Here is a 22615-nt window from a genome sequence, read left to right as displayed (position 1 = left end):
ATTCGCAGAACACCGAATTTTTCAGCGTTGGGACCACTTTTTGAGCGCTGAATAGTTCAGCGTTTCAATGTCGCTGCTAGTTGAACTGCGAGCAAATGCTAGGAGACAGAAGTATCCAGAAGCAGTGTTAACTTTTTTCCCACACTTTTTTCATGATTTGCAACACTTTTTGGCCAATCTAGCATTTCAATCTAGCCCATAGGACTTAGCCTTAGAACCACCATCTTGTTATATGTGTGGTCTATTATAGAAAATCGTAAGCGCAACGGACACGACCGTGATACTGCAACCATATAAGAAACAGTAAGTGCTATCTAGCCCACATGATCATTTGATAAAGTAGAAATTGACGTTTAGTCCCAAAGTTACTGGGCTTGGGACGCTTTAGTCCTCTCATCTCAGGCCTAGTACTCTCTAGTCCAAAATTTCCCCGTCTCAAACAATTTAATCCAAATATGGACAAGTTAGTCCAAAATTGTGACCGATCCCGATTTTCCTGTATTTCCAATATCCCGTAACTACCCTTGAGACGATTCCATACATAAAACGAGGATTTGAAATCGAAAATTTCAGATCTCAAACATGAGTTCAAAACAGGGAGCCGGACAGAGAAGAAATTCGTAGGCGATTTAACAGTTTCAGAGAGAAATTTGGTTGCGATTCAACTTCAGGTTACTGGTAAAGTGTAGTTACAGGATTATTTTTGATCTCAGATTTGAATTCACGTCTGATTTCAGAGATAGATTGATCCAGAATTCAACTTCAGTTTCAGCGATTTAACAGTTTCAGACAGATTCATAGAGGTTAGGTTGGATTTCATCGTTTCTGATATTTAACGGAATTCAAATTCAGGTTAGTTTTGTTTTTGCTTCATCGTTGAATCTCTTTTCTGATATTTAGTTTTTTTTTTGATTTTATCAGTTGATATGAATTCAATATGTTACATCTTATTGTTTGTATGTTATTGATTTGATTTTTGGTGTATTTTAGCTTTTGATTTTCGTTAAATGATTTTGATTACTGTTTTTTGGTGTTTGGTGTTATGATGCATGATATGAAATCGAACTGATATTAGATCATATGCTTTTGTTTTATTCAATTATGCGTTCTAGTAAGATTCTGAAGCTTATATCTTTAACTAATCGATGGAGTAGTTTTGATTTGAAGTTTACTGTTATTTGATTTTTGTCTTTGATTAAATGTGTACTTTCCTGTACACTCTTCAAGTTTTAGGTTATGCGAATCTGAAACTATTATTATATCTTTTGTTATATGTAGGTGTATCAAATATGTCTGAGAAGTTTGTTCATGCTGTTTTGAATCATGGTGAACATTCTTCTGCATTTCGTGTTAATACTTTTATCACCGTTGATGAATTGAAGCATTTTTCCTGTAAGCATTGGAGGTCTTTGTCCCCTTTGAGTATACGTTTTTGCTATATGGATACTAATCAAGTAGTTTTTGTACAAGGTGATATACAACTTCAAGGTTTAGTTGCTCTTGTTATTCAGATGAACAATGAAGATTTCTATTTGAATGTTGATGTGATTCTGAAGCATACTGGTTGTAGCACTAGTTCAAGGTATTTGTCTCGTTCTAATTCTGGTTGTAGCAGTAGTTCTGGTGCTAGTACTTCAAACTCTTGTGCAAGTGAAAGTTCTAAGCTTGTAAGGGTGGTCTATCATGACGCGGACAAGGCCAAGCCTCTCATTATCGATGAATGGCGTTATGTTTTTGACAATATTGGTAGAGAATTTGTGGGTGGTGTTAAATCTGTAAGGATTGTTGTTGATCAGTACAATATGTGTACTGGTTACAAGATTCTTATTCTTAAAAACGACAAGACTCGTTTTACTGCGAAGTGCGAAGAAGATGGTTGTGGTTGGAGGATTCACTTTGGGCCTGTGAATGGTGACATTTCTCGGTTTGTGCTGAAAGATTCTAACGTTATTCACAGGTTAGTGGTGTTCACTTGTTTTTTGATCCATGTTATTGATTTTTAGGTTTTAATATGTAGACTTGTTTTAGGTGTACATTGTGGTGCACATTACTTGTTGTAGGCTTTTTGGTTGGCACTTGTGGTGTAAATTTCATATTCTTGCTTGGTCTGTGCTTTCTTTTTGCATGTGTGTTGTTGTTTTTGAGATTTTATTAAGTGTACAATGTGGTGCACATTACTTATTCCAGATTATTTTTTTGTAGTTGTGGTGTTGGTTTGAGGTTGAAGAGTCCTGTGCTGACAACCAAGTTAGTTAAGCATTTGATCGCTGATAGTATACAAGGTGATCCCACTTTAAAACCCAAACAGATCATGTCACTCTTTAAGAAGACTTATGGGTCCAATATTAAGTATCACCATGCCTGTAGAGGGAAAGAAGCTATATTTGAAGATCAATATGGTGACGACGAGAAGTCGCATAGCGATTTAAATTGGTATGTGAAAGCCATTGAGCAAACTAATCCTGATAGCTTTGTGAAACTTGAAGTTGTTGAAGAAACTGGAAGATTTAAGCGGATTTTCATCTGTTTCGGTGCTTGCAAGCATAGATATAGGTATCTCAGGCCCATGATTTACTTGGACGCTACTTTCCTCATTGGTAGATTCAGGGGTACTTTGATGGTTGCAACATGTGTCAATGGAAATGATAGTTTTTACCCATATGCCTTTGCTATTGTTTTATCTGAAAACAAAGACAATTGGTTTTGGTTTCTGGATAATCTTCAACAAGTGGTCGATGATCGTCCGATTGTTTTCCTTAGTGATCGTCACGAAGGACTTATGCAGGGCATTCCAAGAGCATTTCCTGGTTCATATCACAGCTATTTCTTTTACCACATCAAGTGCAATCTCCCTATTAGAAAAGGTTATGCGAATTACAATGTCGTTATTGATTTGTTTTACAAAGCTGCTTACTCTTACAAAACAGCGAACTTTGAAGAAGCTTTGCGGGGCATGCATGCAATCGGTTGTGGATATGTTGCTAATTATCTCAGGACCATTCCAAAGGAGAAATGGGCAAATGCATTTTTCCCTGTATGCAGATATGCTGCTCACTCTTCATTTATTGCCGAGTCATTCAATAACTGGATTCTTAAGTTCAAAAAGCTGCTTGCTTTTGCTCTTCTCGATGCGATACGGTGAGTTTTATGTTTAGTGTTGTTTCATTCATTTATTTTTTATTGTCGCACACATGGATTTGATTGATGTGTACATACTTGTACACATGTTATATCTGTAATTCTGCAACTGTTTGTACATTGTTGTACACATGGATTTCCTTAATGTGTATATTGTTGTACACATGTTTTATCTGTATTTATTCTATATCATGTTTTGATTTTATGTTTTGTGTTTTTATTATCTTAGTTTGAAGGTTATGCAGATGAATTCTAAGAGAAGGGTAGAAGGTCTTGAAAATTTTAACACTAGGCTCACTCCCGTATACGAGGATTTACTAAACGAGAACATCAACATTGGTCGTACTTGGACTGTTGTTGAGTCTATGGAAAGATTGTATGAAGTCAGGTCTCCCCGCACTCATTCTGTAGATCTGTTGGAGAGAACTTGTACGTGTCACAGGTGGCAAGTAAATGGTTTTCCCTGCGCACATGCTTGTGTTGCCATTCAATCTACAAGGGAGGACATCTATTCATTTGTTGATCCATACTTCACCACTGAATGGTACAACAGAACATACCAAGAGATCATCTTGCCAATCCCCAATTATTACAAGTCCCAGTCTTATGATCCTAGTGATAGGATTATTGTTCCTATTCATGTGCCTCCACCCGGTAGACGAAGAGAACAGCGTTTCAAGAAGGCTTGGGAGAAGCAAAAGAGGCATATGATGTGCACAAAGTGCTTCACTCTTGGTCACCACAACAGAGCTACCTGCCCCATGCCTTAATGCTTTTTATTATGTTTGATTTGTTTGAAAGATTCTATGTTTTTTGGTTTTTACTTTTGGTAATGTCTTTTAATTTTTCTATTCATGGATAATTAGTGTTAGGATCTGTGTACCATTATGTACACCTTCCTGTGCACTTCACTTTTCTTACCTGTCTTTTTACATGTGTAGCATTATGTACACCTTGCTGTATGATGAGTGCCAACTATTGTATATATTTATCCCTTTTTGTTGGCATTTAACTCATCTTTTATGCATTAATTCTACATTTTATCCCATATTCTGTATTTTCATTGTTTTCAAGAATAAATATTTTTATTAATTAATTTTGCATTTTTAGGTAATAAATAAAGTTCGGATGAGTCGCGAAGCAAAAAGAGCAGAAAAGTAGTGAAAAGCCGGGAGAAATTACGCAAGGAAGCCGCGAAGAATGGTGCGCACAACCTCATTTTCTACACACAAAAGCGCCTCCGTTCTCAGCCATCAGATCAGTTCTCAGAAGCATCCGATGGTCGCTCCTTCATAGAGCATCAAAATCTGAAGTCTCTGCCGAGCACCACAGCGCTGAAATTCCAAGCCTTCAGATTAGATGGTAGTTGAATCCAACGGTCTCTCCCTTGCTGTTCATCAACGTTTGATATCTCCGCCTTACACTACAACACCTAACCCCATCTAGAGCTGTTAACTTCGTTGTATCAAAAAATCTGACGGTCGCTACAAGCTTCACTTCACATCACCGTCCGATCTACCTACCAGCTTCGCATCCAGTGACTCAGCGTCGCAGAACATCAAACTAGATGCATCCGCCTAACACCCTAGCAACTGAACCCTACCACCTAACCAAACACCCCCCTTCTCCCAAACAGTCGAGCCATCTCCTCCATCACCCCTCCTCTGCAGAACCATCACCCTGCAACTGTCGCCACCATCATCGCCACCTCTCCCTGTCGCCACCAAACACCACCATACCACCTCCGTCATCATCCTACACGTGATTGAACACCTTCCCCCATCATTCTAGCCCTTTATCCCATCAACTCATTACCTAACCTAAACCCTAGGTTATGGGTTGATGGATTAACGTGTGCTAGAGAAGCAATTGATGCATGGAGGTGATACAGGAGAACAAATAGAAGCATGGGTCGACATCACAATGGAGTGGTTGTGTCAAATTGGGTGAGTAATCACAAACCCTAGCTCTGTCAGTTTGGGAATTTTTGGGTGAAAATGGGTAGAACCCTAATTGTCTGTGGGTATATATATGGGTGTGAGTATGATGTAAAAACTATGCTTGGATTAGCCGGCATCCAGGACTTTCATGTCCTGTTAATTTTCAATTTCAGCTCAAACTCATTTCTGTTCATGTGTGTTAGTTTTAATTTCATGTATTTTCATATCCTGTTTAAGTTACTGTTAATGTGCTTGGTTTCATATCCTGTTAATTTGTTATGTTCTTGTTGATGTTTGTGTAATGTTAATGTGTTTAATTTGCTGTTAGTTTGATGGAATGCTAGGCTAGATACCTTTGAAGCATTGAACTGATTGTGCAATGGAAGAAATCAGTGCTCATAGCAAGCTGATTATCTTGCCATTCTATTTGTGTATGCTTAGGTTGCACTGTTGATTGAGCATTGGGAGAAATTAGTGCTCACTAGTGACAATGAGCAAGCTAATTCTCTTCCCATTCTTTTAGTATACCTCCTGTAATCTTGCCTTAGCTTAGCCTTGCTCTGTTAGCTTCACCACATCCTTGCCCTTGGCCTTAGGCCTTGGTTCATCTTGTTTTGTTCTTTGCTTTTGCCATGTGTTGCCCTGTTTGTGTTTCCTTTTGTTTATTTTGTTAGCCATCTTCTTTATTGCATTATCTTTGCTTTACTGCCACCTTTGCTTCTGTTGCTTTGCTTCTCTTATTCCACTGCCCTGCAGCTGCTGTGCAGCACTTGTGCTGCATTGCCTTCCCTTACACTTGCAGTGCTGCTGCTTTCCTTCCCTTGCAGCTGCCCTTCTGCTGCTGCTGTTGCTGTTGTCTGCTGCAGCACTACTGCTGCATTGCTCTCTTCCTCTGCCAAGCTGCTGCTGCTGCTGTGCAGCACTTGTGCTGCTGCTGCTGTTGTTGCTGCTGCTTCCTGCAGCCAAGCAAAGGCCCATCTAACTGAGCCCAAAGCTCAGCTCATTTCAAAAGCTGAGCCCAATCCAATTCAGGCTTAACCAAAGCCCAGTTGTTTAACCCAAAGGCCTAGTTCTCAGTTCTAAGCCCACTGTCTATTGTTTGTACAATTGAGCCCAAGCCTAAGTTTAAAACCAAAGCCCATTTACATTTCAAAGACCAACTGAGCCCAAGCTCAGTTCATTTTATTGTGAACAAACCCATTAGTACTCAAAGCCCAAGCTAAGCCAAAAGGCTTCATAGCCCAATAGCAACTAGAACCCAAAATAGCTAAACACTCCAAAACACACCCGATCTCTGTGGATCGACCCGTACTTGCACGAGCTACAACCGACGACCGTGCACTTGCGGTATTACTGTAGGCCCCCGTTTTTATTGCGCTTAATTTTATACATATCTCCGGGCCTGCCACTGTACAATGGATGCTACTAGTTTATTTTGTTTAGTAATATTCTATCTTTTCAGCTCTAGTGCCAGTAATTACTTTATTTTTGCTGTTTAATGACTGATACTAGGTTATTACTTTTTCTATTTTATGTTTCTGTTAGTACATGTGTACCATTATGTACACCTTCCTGTACAATTGCCTGTCAGATTTTCTACTCTGTTAGAAACTGTGCACAATCATGTACACCTTAATATTTCCTAACTTGTAATACATACTTTAGTACTGACACAAGTCTATTTTCAAAACATCAATATTGAAACTAATAAAAAACATTAATTCAAGGTCTTTATAATAGTGAGAAGTATTAAACAGAAAGTTGAAAACTTAAATTTGTCTGAAGATTAAAAATGTTTAGAAGAAATTCAGAAAGTGATCTTGAATGAAGATTAAAAACTCGTCTTCCTCTTCAATGGTTGCTTTCCTGTAGTCTTGCGCCACTGATTATGCTCCTCGTCCTTCGCTATATCCCACACCTTTTCATACCATCCGACTTTTGTCAACATCTTGGCCACCAATTTTGATCTCATTTGCTGACAAATGTCTTCGGCCCTCTGCTGACCTTTTTCCATACCTTTTGTTGTCTTCATACTTCGTTTCATAAAGTAACAAGTATATATTAGACAGTCCGGGTTGATTCCTTGTGAAGGGCATGTCATGATGTTTAATTCGTGCTCTTCTATAGGTGGGTGACCCTTCAATGCTCTCTTCTTATTGAGTTCCACTTGTACCACATCTGCTAGTTTCTTTGCATCGTCTTATATGACTGCTCATTTTCTGAGTGTAACGAGTTATACCATTTCCATTCCTTAGCTTCGAAATCAAAATTCAAAAGCGACCAGTGCAATCCCATCCTCGTTTGATCTGTAGAGTGATTGATAGGGATTACAAGAACTTCCAGATTCTCAGGCATGTCCCGTATGAAATCAACCACAAGCTTTTGCACCTCGCTGGTGACATTATACTTGACATAGTACTGCAATTAATAATTTGTTAGAAAACAAAATTAATTAGGCTCACCTTAATCAGAAAACTAACAAGCATGTACACTACTACAGAAAACTAACAAATCAAACATTGTAGGCCTGAAAACAGACCGTATATCCATGTATGATATACAGGTGTACACCTATGTACACACCTATATAAATCTAACAATCAAGAATTAGCAGACCATGTGTCAATCATAGATGCATATTGGTGTACATCTATGTACATAGCTAAATAAATCTAACAATCAACACTTAACAGACCATGTGCAATCATATATGCATATTGGTGTATATCAATGTACACAGCTAAAGAAATCTAAAAACACATAGAACACGCCATGTCAATTAGGTGTACAACTATGTACACAATATTAAAGTAACTATATATGACATTTCTTATTTGTTTTGAGAAACTTACACATGCAGTAGGACTCATAATTTCACAGCTCAGGTACTTTTTGTCATCTGGATGACGAATGCTATCTCTGACAAGTGCTCTTCTACGTCGATGGATGTAGAACTGGAGTACCTCTTGGTCCAGATATTTGTTGAACATCAGTTCACGAAGTACTCTTCCAACAATCAAAATATCTTCCTTGACTGTTGGATCATCCAGTCTTGTTAGTTGCCAAACAGAGCTGCGGAAACATAAAGGAAATGTTAACATGGTGTACAAAGTTGTGCACATAATTTTTTTATAAGATTCAATCATGGTGTTTTGTGAACTTACTCCATGCTTGCATAGTCGAAGAATTTTTGTACCCTTTTTTGTCTGTCCTGGTTGCATAGCATGGTATAGTGGTGATAGACGAACATCTGGCAATGGATTGTGAGGACGATATACATCCCTTTCTCTTTATTGGGGAAGGATAGCCTGGTTCTTGTCCCTCTTTGATCCCCTTGCCTTTTGGATCTGCTTTTATCACAACTCGTTTGGTTTTACCCTCGGCAGTGAATTCAGGATCTAGCTTTCTTTTTGCATTTCTATTTTGTGGTGTCTTGGACAACTTGCCAGCGGCTTGTGTCTTCAACATCTCTGCTTCCTTCATCCTCCCTGCTCTTGTCCTCACTGGAGTCGTCTTCTCTTCTTCTACCTCTTGGCTGCTAAAAAATTCACTAGGATTTTGTTTAATGAACTGCACTGCTTCTTCAATGATCCTTTCTCGTACATCTTCATTGGATAATGATTTTTGCGACGACTCTTCTTTTGGATCTTCTTGGCTCAATAATGCAAAGCTTGGACAATCGTGGCGGATCAGGGTTGCCATATTTTCCTTCACTTCAGATGGTGCCGTTCTGTAACAACCTTTTTCAAGCTTTACGAATACAGTTTCAGACAAGTTATCTAGAAGGTCCTCAATTGATGTATAAGTCTCATTCTGTGATTCTTCTTCTTGTGTGAGTAAAAGGACTTCTTTAGGATCCAACTAACATATGGCTTCAGCTGCAATTATAGTAGCTTCATCAATTTCAGTTGTTCGAGTGCCATCCATCACATTATGGTCATCAAGGTTCACTTGGTCTTGTTTATCTTCATTGATTACACTTGTCTTTGGCATAGAAGTACTGAAAGATGGAATTTTTATGAGAATTTTCAATGGTGTACAGAGTTTTACACCAATGTACAGGTACGTACACAAATTCAGAAGAAGTCATAAAGGTGTACATCCTTGTACACACATACTGAAAACAACAAAAAAGAAAATATATAAGCTGAGATCATTTTCTTTATACCTTTGCTTGTTAGCAGCTTCACACCCAGCTACTTTGTCAATTTCATCAGTTTGAGCAGTATCCTGGTCATTAAGGTTCATATGCTCTTCTTGACCTTCAGGGATTTCAACTTCCTTTGGCAGAAGAGTGCTGAAAAAAATGCAATTTTTTTAGAAAATGAGAAATCACTAAGGTATACATCTTGATACACACACAGAAGAAATCACTAAGGTGTACATATTGGTACACATATATAGAAAATGAGAAGAAATGCTAGCTACACATATACCTCGGCTTGTTACCAGTTTCAGACTTAACTCCTTGGATTGTTCCATCCTTGCCATCCTCTTCTTCATTTGCCTCATTGGTCTTTGGTGAAGGAGTGCTAAAAAGATTCAAGTTTTGAGAAAAGGTATTATCTTTCACACACTGGTGTACGACTATGTACAAACATAAAAAAAAGAAATGACTTGCAAATTTTAAAAAAGTGATGTTGTACCTTTGATTTTCAGGAGTTTCAGACGGAACTTCATTCCTTTCAGATTCATTTTCATTCTCGTCATCACCACCTTTGCTACCCTCTTTTTCATTGTCATGATCATGCATATCACCACCCTTACTACCCTCCTTGTCATCATCATCACCATCATCATCATCATCATTATCATCATCATTATGATCATGCATATCACCATCTTCATTGTGCTCCTCCTTGTCATTGTCATCACCATCATCTTCCTTGTGCTCCTCCTCAACTTTGTCATCCTCCTACTCCTCATCCTCCTCCTCCTCAATCTCATCATCTTCCTTGTGCTCCTCCCCATCATCCTCATCCTTATCCTCCTCCTCCTCCTCAATCTCCTCATCCTCCTCAATCTCCTCATCCTCCTCAGTTTCAAGCCGTATTTCCTTTGCACATTTAAAGATTTCATCCAAAGTGTAATTACGAAAATCATTAGCTTCTCATTCTGTCAAGCTTATTAGACCAACTTCATTAACTTTTAGTCTTTTCTCTTCAATGAAACTAAGAATCCTTTCTTGCCTATCCAGAACTTCAGTAATCTCCTCATCCAACTCCTTTTTTCACATATCTGAAATGCGCAGCTTTTCCTTCACAGCATCTATGCTATTTTCTTGTTTCTGCCTCCGGTACTCATCCAAAAGCAATCGCTCTTCATCAGTATAATCCTTCACCCATCCTGGTTGCATATGAAAATATGCCAAAGTATCAACATTGATCACAGGTGTACAATTTTTTACACATGTTGTAAGAGTGTACATTGTTGTACACAAGACAAATTTCTTACAATATATCAACAATGTACAATCATGTACACCTTATTAAAGGTGTATATCAATGTACATATACTATTCTAAGAAAGTTTTTTGAGATACCTTTTTCATGGCATCGTTCAGGTCTTTCTCGATTGTATTACTGACGTCGCTGATGATCCACCTAAGAAGCCTTGGCACACCTTCCTCATTGCTTGGCTTCATGATTTTGTTGTGTTCAGCAAACCAATGCTGCATTAACAAATAGGTGAATAGTTGGAAATGTAAGAGAAAAGAACAAACACAATGAACAGAATTAGTTAAAATGGTGAATGGATATATCAGGTGTACAACTGTGAACTCACCAACAGATAAAGCACACAACCATTAACTTTAAGTGGTGAATCCTGATGTTTCTTAATGCTCTCCATGAGATACTCATGTATATGAACTGGCCAGCAAGTTCTCTTCATCCTATCCAAAGACTCAAAAAAGTGTGCAAACTAGTTCTTGCTAATCATACTTCCGTTTGCCTGGGTAAAAAAGACCGTGATACACAAGTCCATAGTAAACAACACCACTAAGTCTTCAACATTTCTTTCAATCTCCATTTTCGACTTTGGTTTTAGCTTCATGATACGTACGATTTCCTCCTCCACATCTTTTTTTCCAAGCTCAGTTCGTTTCTTAAGAGTCAATCTGTTTATCAGCGGACCGTTTTTTTTTTTCAGCTGCAATTTTTACATCTTCCCTTTTTTCAACTTCCATTGGCACCATCTTAATCCCATAAAATAGAAACAAATCCTCAGGTTCACTCTTTACTACCACTTGCTTGTTCTTCTTGGTAGTATCAAACATGAAATAATGTCCCCCTGAGTCACAAATTTCATGGCGGTACTGTCTCACAATTTTCAGAATTGAGTTTGGGTTCTTAGTCCATATATCATCTCTCTTTTTACTTGTATCTTTCTCATCTTTCCGGTCTGCTTTTTTGTGGACAATGATATCTACAACAAGCCAGAATGGTCCTTCTTTTTGCTTCTCTAGTTGATAATTGGTGAACCATACTTTTTCTCCTCTGTTTTTTTCGTCTTCCTTAAGGTTTCTATTCACAAAGTCACTGAAGGCATGGAAACTTGACCTATATGGTTTGTTGGTATCTACGAAAATGAACCAAGAAGAATAATACATTCATTATACTCATACAAGTACAAATCACATCACTGTACGCATAAATATGACCATATCATACAGGTGTATAGCTGTGTACACTCCTACAGAAAACTAACTAAAGCAACATTTGGACACACAACAACAAATCTCATGGAAATCACAAAAAAACAGATAGAACTGTAAAAGAAGGCCAGCAACAGCATGGCAGTGCACGCATCTCTACACACCAACAACAAATCTCATGGAAATCACAAAAAAAATAGATAGAACTGTAAAAGAAGGCCTGCAACAGCATGGCGGTGTACATATCTCTACACACCAACAACAAATCTCATGGAAATTGCAAGAAAATAGATAGAACTGTAAAAGAAGGCCTGCAACAGCATGGCAGTGTACACATCTCTACACACCAACAACAAATCTCATGAAAATTGCAAGAAAATAGATAGAACTGTAAAAGGCCTGCAACAGCATGGCGGTGTACACACCAACAACAAATCTCATGAAAATTGCAAGAAAATAGATAGAACTGTAAAAGAAGGCCTGCAACAGCATGGCGGTGTACACATCTCTACACGCCGACAACAAATCTCATGAAAATTGCAAGAAAATAGATAGAACTGTAAAAGAAGGCCTGGAACAGCATGGCGGTGTACACATCTCTACACACCAACAACAAATCTCATGACAATTGCAAGAAAATAGATATAACTGTAAAAGAAGGCCTGCAACAGCATGGCGGTGTACACATCTCTACACACCAACAACAAGAGATGGACAACTGTCTGAAAACACACACATCAGAACATATAAACATGATATAGCATGCCGGTGTACAGATCTGTACACTGGTAAAACACAATAGATGGACAAGAGTTTGAAGTAGCATTACCCTTTTTTGAAACTACAGTAGATTTTGATTTCTTCTTAGGTGGTGGTGATTTTGAAGTATCTTCTTGTACAGTTGATGTTGAAATTGTTGTAGATTTTGATCTCGTCTTCGGTCCTTGTAATTTTGAAGTATCTTCTTCAACTGTTGTTGGTGTATCAGAAGATTCTTTTGTTGATTTTCGCTTTGCAACTGGTTTTTTAGCAGTCACCATTATGTTACTGCTACTGTATTCATCTATTCTGCGAAGATTTAAGGTTTGATTTTGAAGCTTTAGGTTTCGATTTTCGATTTTGGATTTTAGGTTAAAGTTCTCTCTTGGTGTTCTTTTCTCTGAGTTTTTTTATCTTCTCTTTTCTGCTAAATGAATTACTAACATTTCCGTTTTTTCCCTCAGTTTTTAATTTCAGTTTTCTTTTTCGAACCAACGTGTCTCTTCCACATTAACTGTGTCAGTTACAAAACAGTTCCAATTCGTTGCACGTGCGCTTTACGAGACGCGTGCGAAGGATAATAGCGTCTTTACACATTTTCAAATTAACTTTGGACTAATCTGTTCCTAGTCGGATCGGGGTGGACTAATCCGCACTTTTGAGGGAGATTTTGGACTGAACCGTTTTTTCCCCTTGGTAAAACTACGGGGCCATCTAGATCGACCAACATCCATACGACAACACGAAGGGAAGCTATGATACAAGCACTAGCAATAATACTAATTCACGGCATATAGCATGAAGGTTCGAAGCATAAATACTCCACATGTAAATGACTCTTGGCTAAAGATTGCAATGATCGGGGAAAGAAGGGAGTTGAAACCGTCAAGATTGGGGACTTCTGGTACGCTGCAACTCGGGGATTATCACAAGAGAAAAGGAAACGTGAAATCAAGCGGCTTGTGGAGCAAGAAAACTGTGGCATTATTTTCTTGGTAGTTTCAATATGCAACGGGTCTTCTCTGACACTGTAAATAATAATGTGTGTGAATGGGGAAGAAGAAATAAAGCTAGGAGATTCATGCAACAGTCGTGGAGTTTATTACCATTCGCCGTCTGGTGGGTTGTTTGGAAGGAGAGGAATTGCAGACTTTACAAGGGGATTAAGAGGAACTTGGATCAACTGATTATATCAATTAAATGTACTCTTTATAGCTGGGTTGTTAACACCAGTCTTTTTCATGGTTTTTCCTTAAACACTCTAATTTGTAATTGGGATGCCGTAGTTACCAACAGGTAGCTTAGCTCTCTCTTTGCTCTTCTATATTTCATCGTTTCGATGAAATGTAGCTTTTAATAAATTTTGCCCTTTTGCTCTAAAAAAAAAGGTTGTGGAGCATGTGACTGCTGGATAGACTGATCGCCTAACCAAACAATCAGGAGACTTAATGCAGATATCCAAAATCATGAGAAGGGCATAAGAATAATTATATCCATGAGACCAGTCATTAATGCGTTGAAAACGCATAAAGCGTTTAAGCCATTGTAAAGGATTTAGACCCAGTCAAAGAGGTTTGATCAAATGGTCAAACTGCCTTTAAAAACAAGGGATGTCATTTTTATAATTAGTTATATCTCAAAGACACATGTCAATCATGATAGAGAGAAAATATGTTATAAATAGAAGAATCTATAATACGATGTAGGGGACCTAGGACTTGGTGATCTGTGTACTATTTTCTGGACTAGAACTGATACCTTTCCATTTTCTAGGGTTTTAGTATCAAGGAGTCTAACGAAGATGCTGAGCAAAAATATTGAGAACTAGTCGGACAGATATTTGCCACCTCTGTATTCTTCAAAACCTACATATATATTTGGATACTAAACTACTGTGCATAAAATAAATATTGATTGATAGCTGAACTCCCATTTTGCAAGAGCTCTTTTTATCCAATGTACATGAAAAGAATAAAGTGCTCCTTTTATCCAATGTACGTGAAAAATTATAAACGACATGCATATTACTTATGGGGTAGTGGTTACTGTAAGAAAAGAAAAATGTAACATGTTGATGAACTTTGTTTAAATTTCTCATAAAAACTGTCAAACTCAACAGTTCATATGTAGATAAAACCAAATGCGCCAATCTCTTATTTGTGTCTTGAGTTCTACTTCTATGATCCTAACATCACTAGACACGAAGTCTAATCCAAAACCCATACAGTCGCTGGACATACAAACTTACATGGTTGAACTTTTGATATAATATCTCGTGAGTCGAGAGAACCCACTCGAGCTTTGCATAACTCAGATTGAGCTTAACTACAATTTCAATAGGAACTGAAACCTTTCTCTTTCCCACTCTATTTTGTTCACTAAAGCATAAGAAGCATAACATTCAATTTAATTATATTTCCTTATCTTTTCCTGGCAATGTGTAAAGTTTCCTTTCACTACAAATCAAAAGAATATGTAATTCCAAATTTCAGTTAACCAATTCCCTTCTTCAGGTTGCATTATATTCATCAAAATTTTCTGTAGCCTTGAATATGTATAAGATATTACCTGAACCATGTGCACATGACCACCCAGCAAAGCAGGAAGTGAATAGAATTACTCATCTTTGTTCAAACGGACCTTGAGTTAGACGTTAAAGCGGAAGAGCATGACATCCCCTTCTTGAACTACATACTCTTTACCTTCAGATCTCAACTGCAAACACACAAGTTAATCAAATTCATTTCCACCCCACGAAAAAAAATCCAACGGAAACACATATCTGCTAGATGTGAGTTAGAATCGAAAACTCTAATATGCATTCAGTCTTCTATCGTTAGCTAGACTCATGTCCAATGTCCAATATAAGGTATGGCCATTGCCCATCGGTCATATGATGTAGAGTGATTTTTGTGCAGTCGGCCACTAGTACGTATCATAATATGATCTAAAAAAAATGTATCACCAACTTACCAATCCTTTCTCCCTTGCAGCAGCAAGTGATCCAGCTGCAACAAAATCATGATAGGCTACCTGAAGCAGTATATACCATAGACACCATAGTTTAGACCATATCATCAAGACCATCATCAGTGTCATAACAAAAACTGAGTACCTAAATAACTTAAAATGCATAACATTTTAAAATGTAAAGACTCCCCGAAATGCAAAAAATTTGCATAGAAATTTTTGTTACTATAATTCTAAACGCTCCCACCCTTTGAGACCCGCAACACCCTCATTCACACACTAACCAATTCTCAAATATCTAACAAATTCAGCCGTTGGATTTTCTAATTTCAAATTTGAGCCGTCATATCTCAAAGAACCACCGAAAAAAATGGTATGTGTACTATTCTTGTCATCCATTGGATGGTTTGTTATTTATCACTTGGATTAAAGGAAACAACAAATAGTTTTTGCTTTAAGGCAGACAATCCGATTTGATGCACATTGAGATTGCACAATCGACCGAGCTAGAATAATCCGGTGTAACATGGCTTCACAAAATTAGCTGCAACATTAATCTTATTGGGGTTTTGAAAAAATCACCCAGCATAAAGGACATTGTTTTTTCGCATGTGCGTCTTGCGCACAACCCTCCCCCTAATATAACGTAAGTGTGAGAATACAAGTTCTACTAATTGGTTTTACTAGAATCTTCTGACACTATAATTATGCTGTAGTGAGGTACAAATTTTCAGTCGAAATGACAAACACTTAGGCTACCGACAGGAAATTTATGTTACACTGCTGGTTTAAGTAATGATCACTTTTATGGAGATTTAAAGCAAATCATACCCTTACGTTGCTTTTTGAATGTCTTGCCAAGGACACTAATTGTTTTAACACGCTACAAGAATGCTTAAACCTTCGTGATGTGTTTTCATACTTCTTTTATCTCATTAGTATTATAAATGTTTTCCATAAAGATAACCAGGCCTGTACGATTATTGATTATGAGCTCATGATCAATTACGAAAACTATTTATCTATAATGAAAATGAGACAACTGATAAAATTTAAATGAAGATTAAAAGACTTTTCATAGATGTTAATAAACTAAATTTGTTGAATCATACTGTCTCAGCTCTGATGAAGCCTTTCTCGAAGTCCGAATGTATAACTCCCGCAGCTTGTGGTGCAGTCATTCCTAATTATCACAAAGTATAAAGCGTTGCATTGGTTGACAGCCTTAATATTTGCATGAGACCTTTAAAAGGCAATGCAGGTTTTACAAATGAACATCATATATTATATAATAGATCGAAGAAACGTCTTATTTAATATCAACGGTTCTAAAAAACTTTAACATTCAGTTACCCAGTTCGTAACTGTATTGGAATGACTTTTAAGCAGTAATTATCTGCTAAAGAAAAACTCTATGCAGAGTTTTGAAATATACACTCAAGAAAGGTTTTAAAAAACTTTAACATTCAGTTACCCAGTTCATAACTGTATTGGAATGACTTTTAAGCAGTAATTATCTGCTAAAGAAAAACTCTATGCAGAGTTTTGAAATATACACTCAAGAAAATATGAGGTAAAGAAAGAGCTAACCTGCAAGTATGGTCCATGCTTTTGTTTCCTGCAATGCCAAAGGAAACAATTACATAGACTGTCAAAATGAAATACTAGCCTTTAGAAGAATATGGCATGGTTTAAGCAACTGCACCTTCTCCCCAGATGTAAAGTAAGTACGCAATCCCAAAAGACTATATGTTGCTCTGATAAGATTTCCAAGGCCACTTTCGCTGACACCAAGAGAATTCAAAAATTCAGTTCTTTCTTCAGATGGAAGTTCAGTAAGCTCGGACTCGACCTAAAACGTTACAAATGTGTATCTTTGATATGTTAAGTATCATAAGCAATATGATTACTAGGAACAACCTACTGCAGTAAAATATAATGGCAAAACATAAAATTATATAAATGATGTTTGACTAGAAAATATTTAGAATCGGCCATTGGAAGAACCTCCATAATGAAGAAAGATCAAATAACTTCCGAAACATCTTACAAACAGCATACCTGTGCTGATACTGATACTATTCCAGACTGCAACTGAGACGCAAGGTTCATCACATCTTTGACATAAGGATTACTTTCAGGGTCCGCAAGATCCGATTCTGTTACATTTGCAACGTATATAACAGGTTTCATTGTGAGTAAACAAAGATGATCTATAGATTCTCTCTCATAATCTGTCAGTGTTACTGATCGTGCTGGTTTTCCATCCAAGAGTTCTTGTTGAATTCTTTCCAAAGCAGACTTTTCTGCTTCTTCCTGATGTATATTCAGCAAAATTGCAACATACCAGAAGGATTAAATATTTTAGTGTATAAGGAGCACCGAGCATGCATCCAACAATATTAAACATTGGGATGAAGAAAGTCGTGTTAGCTAAGATAATAAATAAACCACTTACCTTCACTTTTGATTGTGAATCCTTCACTTTTCCTTTCTTCAGTTTATCGATTCTCTTGTCAATCTGCGTTTCTTGTAAGAAATACAACTTGGTCCAATTAGATCAACTTATCCTTCTATTACCTTGCTTAGGCATCCATAAACAGTTAGAGTATTAAAAAATGAACAGGATATAGAACTTCAAAGACGATGAATGATGTTACGAAAATAGAGTTGAGAGGAAACTGCAGGACTAATCCCTTCGATAGAATTCATACGCGGTGCTCTTACCATGCATGGATACAATGTTCTTTTATGCATTACGTACTAGGAGAATTGTTTTTGTTACCAGATCGTTAACAACCAAATTTAATGATGCAAGTAATTGCATACCTGGTCGAGATCTGAGAAAGCCAGCTCAAGGTTGATTACATCAATGTCGGACTTGGGGTCGACTTTTCCATTCACATGAATTACATCATTATCTTCAAAACAGCGAACAACCTGAAACATTAAACATCTATTTCAACAAGCAGACCTGTGAAGCTCTTAAACGGAAGCATTACGCTACATTTTGCACAGTTTCTAGCAGGATTTAGAAGAGTCTTTAACTGCGATTTGACTGCAAGTTGTCTCTCTCTAAGTACTTTATTTACTTTCTCAGGTAATATGTGAAATGTTTTTTGCTGGGGCTACTTCAAGTGAATACAATAGTGTGATACATAAGAATCCTGTTTTTTCTGTACCTTTTTCATTTTTTTTCTTTTGCAGTTCTGGTTGTACATCCAAGGTCAGGAATTTTCTTTAGTTAACATTTAGGAGGAAAAAGAAAATCTTTGCTTGCCATATAGGACAAACCATACCCCACTTCTTGAAGGTTTGCCAGTTCTGTCTTTCCCAGCACTGAAGCCAAAAGCCTCGGCCGTAAAGACCAATTGTGAAAACATAGACAACATACACATCATGTACACCATTGACCATTCTCATGAAACTATGAACTTATTCTACACAGAACTGGTGCAAGGTGACAGACTGCAAACAATAGTCTGAATAAGTCAAAGTGGTTCTGCCATTTGGTGATTGACCTTGTCCATGTTCAAGATGATCTACCTAAAACACTAGCCAATCATGATTTGCTTAGGAACTATAAGAGATTTTAAGTCTAGTTCAATAATGGCTGTGTAGAGATGTTGGATCCAAACATCCCTGGCAAAATTCTTAAAACAGAATATAGAAAAGGAAAAAAAGTGATATCTATTTCCTTCTTTTCCCTCTCTAAATTCTTTTTCTAGCAGAAATCTCCCCTCTTCTATGTGTACCAACTAACACACGATTTGTAGACTAGAGCTCTTTCTATGTTGTTAATTTTAAGAGATAGTAACTCATCCCTTAAGTTTCAGTGAATCGGGTTTTCCCTTAGAAATAGTATTCTAAACCCAGAGTGCTTGTACGTAGTAAGCCTAGGTATTGGATTGTTTTGTCGGTTCCACACCTGAAAATGGATCAGCCCTGTCCCATCAGAAGACTTATGGTTCCTCAAAAGTGTCATACCAATAATAATTCTTTTTTGGTAGATTTGGGTATTAGAGTGGTCTGAGCAAGGGAAACTCTCTCTTATTTCTCTGCAGATGCCAACTTCCCATTTGGTTTTGATGACCCTTCAATTACCTCATCTTCTTCTTCCCGCAGATGTTTGTGGTAGTCTGTTTCCGGCTTATGATTTCAACTCTGGATGCAATTTCCAGAATCCGTCCTTAGAGTGCCAATCAGTTTTGTAGTTCTCATAACTAAAAGATCGCTGAATAACAACATAAATGTTATTCCAATAAAAATGATATGACTCTACAGCTTTACCTTAAAGGTTAATACCCTTAGGCGTTGCATCTCTCTAGCTAATCGAAGTTTACAGCTTTACCTTACAGAGTTACTTTACCTAAGGTGTTGCATCTCCCTTCATCGTATTCCCTCTCTGAATTCTTGACTAGTAGAAATCAAATCTATTTCCTCTCTGAATTCTTTTTCTAGAGAATTCACTTCATTCTTCAAATGTACCAACTAGCACGCCATTTATTGACTAGAGATCTTTCCAAACTAGTATATCAAAGAAAAAGAAACTTTTCCCAAATTTATAAGTTTTAGGAAATAACAACTCTGGTGCAGAACTGTTGGAAACTCAGGGCTGTGTTAACTAATACTCTTATTTTTTATCTAAATTATATAGCTAAACTAGGACGCAGTTGATCATGCATCAACAGTGTCACTTCTTTTTATTATTAAAATGCATCAACAGTGCTACATGTTTAAGCATATTTAACAACTACCTTTTCATATCTCGCTGACTGTAGCTTCGTTCTCATTACAATAACCAATCACCGGGAAGGAAATTGACAAGAAAAATTCATCAGAAGGTGATGAACTGCAAATTATCGAAACTTGACACCAAAGAGAAGTAAAACCAGAAGGGACACCTGGAGGATTACAGCAACAGAAAAGAGAAACACGAACCTGAAGTATGGCATCCACCTGACGAATATGTGACAAGAATTTATTTCCTAAACCCTATGAATAAAAAAGACTATGGTTAGTCCAATGTATAAGATTATAAAATGGACAAGGAAACTACAGCTGTAAAATTTCAGTGCATCAAAAAACAAAATGTATATAGAGCTCATTGAGGACATATGACAAATTATCACCTCCCCTTGACTGGCTCCTTTGACAAGCCCAGCAATATCTACAAATTCTATTGATGTTGGGACTGCACGCTGAGACTTGTTAAGTTCTGAAAGCACATTGAGACGTGGATCTGGGACTGCAACAATCCCAACATTCGGCTCTATTGTACAGAAAGGAAAATTGGCAGCTTGGGCTTTCCCATTCTCAACCTGAGAGTATCAGAAGCTATTATCCATACCTGATATGCACATTATGAAGAAAGAAAGTACATGCAGATTGCAAGCTGACGAGCTTATAATATTCAAATGGAATAAGCTAAGATAGCATTAAGTTAAAGAAGCAATTATCTGCATTATGTAATCATAACATGATATACTTGGAACAACTGAGAACATATCAAAAAGATTTGAGACACATAACCTAAACATTCAAACTGTATACTTAGTTTTATGTATTTGCAAACATCCAAACCCTGTTTAGTTGTTTGGTTGCAAATATATGGAACTCAGTAGAGCAACAAAAAGGTCCAAAATTCCAAGGGAGTAAAAAGCATTATAACGGTTAAAAAATGACAGTAAGTTTCATCCTGCTTTCGCCACACTCTCCACCAATTCTGAATCTGCTGTAATATTTTAGAGAGAAAAGAAATAAGAAGCTTAACTACCTCTCCGAACAAAATTAAAAATGGATAAATTCCACCTCTCGTATAGAAAGATATATTTTTCTTATACAACAGGTTTCCATTCTAATTCCCCTCTCATTTTACTGCACTGCTTATAGGGTGTTCGAAGGGTGTTAGATTATGTTACCACATTGATCACAAAATAGAATAAGTGTCCACTTGACGTTCCCTACTTTTTCCAAGCTGGGAATAGCCAGGATTCCACCAAAATAAGACTTGCTCTTAAGATGAAAAACATACTTAAACGGCTTATAAGCTAAAACATGGACCAGATTCAATTTGTCAAATACATCGTATGCATCTTTTGTAGAAAATAACTTCAAGATGATGAACATATAAATGGCATTGTTTTTTCTTTCTCCATCAAGAAACATGTCCTATTCTTATCTCGGATTCTAAATCTAGGTTAATACAATCACTGCTGCACTAGTTCCAAGCCTTTTGAATAAGAAGAGATAGAGTGATAGTAAGAAGTAGAAACTTACAACAGCGTTAAAAAGAGTGGATTTTCCGACATTAGGAAGTCCAACAATACCAGCTTTCAAGCTCATACTGACTTTAGGTGAAGAAGAAAATCGCTTAATAAGTACAGAAAAACTGTTGATACTTTCTCCTTTGGGATTTCTCCATTGGGTACAAAAGGATGATCTCCTCAGAGGAAACCCTAGAGCTGGAATTAGATGGTGTGAAGCCAATTTAGCCATTTTAGCAGAAAAGAGAGTAGAGATTGGAGGATAAAAGATGGAGCGCTGTTTTATGTTATCTCTGTTCTCTGCTCTCTGGAAACCAAAGGACCTGATAACGCTGTTTCAAATAAAAGATGGAGATTGGAGGATAAAAGATGGAGCGCTGTTTCAAATAAAAATATGTTCGGTCAGACGGTCACCAATTCTATTTTTAGGCTAGATATATTTCTAGTAACTCATTATAGGGGCGGCATGGTTTATTAAAGGGGCGGCATTCTAATAGGATAAAAAGGATCATTACATTATCATTAAAGGTGTCCCTTATAAGAAAAATACTGGAAATGACAAATTAACCCTTGTAATTGATAACCTAGTTTAGTGATGATAATCAAGTTTAGTGTTAACGATTAATTTCACTTATATTAACTCAAAATCAAAACCAAAATCAGATTTTTATAGTTAAAAAAATAAAAAGTTTAGAGGAGAAGGTCAATCTCAATCAATTGAAGAAATTAACCAACAAAATGAAGAACCATGACCTGAAAATGACCGGGTAAACTTCCAAATTAGTCCATACTAACTTTTTGTAGCTCAGAGTTATCTAAAGTACGTAAAAAATTCAATTCTTTTACATTTTAAGAACTAATTACGGTTGGAATTTTGCTCAAACCAA

General features: G+C 37.1%; 2 protein-coding genes across 4 annotated transcripts; one reads left to right on the top strand and one right to left on the bottom strand.

Moving 5' to 3' along the window:
- Positions 1-1289: 1289 nt before the first annotated feature.
- LOC113290712 lies at positions 1290-3908 on the top strand. The gene is made up of 3 exons (XM_026540296.1): positions 1290-1957; positions 2221-3138; positions 3368-3908. The coding sequence occupies exons 1-3, from the start codon at positions 1290-1292 to the stop codon at positions 3906-3908; spliced, it is 2127 nt and encodes a 708-aa protein (XP_026396081.1).
- Positions 3909-14561: 10653 nt separating this feature from the next.
- On the bottom strand, positions 14562-22107 carry LOC113287267 (ribosome-binding ATPase YchF-like). 3 transcript variants are annotated; one of them, XR_003329918.1, is made up of 13 exons: positions 21742-22107; positions 20595-20783; positions 20404-20457; positions 20220-20237; positions 18292-18402; positions 17921-17983; positions 17524-17778; positions 17168-17314; positions 17053-17080; positions 16575-16645; positions 15466-15525; positions 15061-15207; positions 14562-14948 (listed from the first exon to the last, which is right to left on the bottom strand). XR_003329918.1 is itself a non-coding variant. In XM_026535959.1 (12 exons), the coding sequence occupies exons 1-12, from the start codon at positions 21958-21960 to the stop codon at positions 15139-15141; spliced, it is 1284 nt and encodes a 427-aa protein (XP_026391744.1). In that variant the 5' UTR covers positions 21961-22107; the 3' UTR covers positions 14562-15138. The 3 variants fall into 3 exon arrangements, 2 of the variants coding, with proteins under 2 accessions (XP_026391744.1, XP_026391745.1); XM_026535959.1 differs by having other exon boundaries at positions 14562-15207; XM_026535960.1 differs by lacking the exon at positions 20220-20237 and having other exon boundaries at positions 14562-15207; positions 21742-22106.
- Positions 22108-22615: the final 508 nt, after the last annotated feature.

This window comes from Papaver somniferum, chromosome 6 (assembly GCF_003573695.1).
Source record: "Papaver somniferum cultivar HN1 chromosome 6, ASM357369v1, whole genome shotgun sequence".
Classification (NCBI taxonomy): domain Eukaryota; kingdom Viridiplantae; phylum Streptophyta; class Magnoliopsida; order Ranunculales; family Papaveraceae; genus Papaver; species Papaver somniferum.
The sequence above is the reverse complement of the archived record's forward strand: the minus strand, read 5'-3'. Positions and strand labels throughout refer to the sequence as shown.

Bases quoted from the DNA above. Each gene is read 5' to 3' on its own strand.
- LOC113287267 (XM_026535959.1), bottom strand. From the start codon at position 21,960: ATGGCTAAATTGGCTTCACACCATCTAATTCCAGCTCTAGGGTTTCCT. The intron at 20,784-21,741 runs GTAAGTTTCTAC...TGATACTCTCAG, and splicing joins CCACTCTTTTTAACGCTGTT to GTTGAGAATGGGAAAGCCCA. The intron at 17,081-17,167 runs GTGCAGTTGCTT...TTGGCATTGCAG, and splicing joins ACTTTACATCTGGGGAGAAG to GAAACAAAAGCATGGACCAT.
- LOC113290712 (XM_026540296.1), top strand. From the start codon at position 1,290: ATGTCTGAGAAGTTTGTTCATGCTGTTTTGAATCATGGTGAACATTCT. The intron at 1,958-2,220 runs GTTAGTGGTGTT...TGTTGGTTTGAG, and splicing joins GATTCTAACGTTATTCACAG to GTTGAAGAGTCCTGTGCTGA. The intron at 3,139-3,367 runs GTGAGTTTTATG...TTATTATCTTAG, and splicing joins GCTCTTCTCGATGCGATACG to TTTGAAGGTTATGCAGATGA.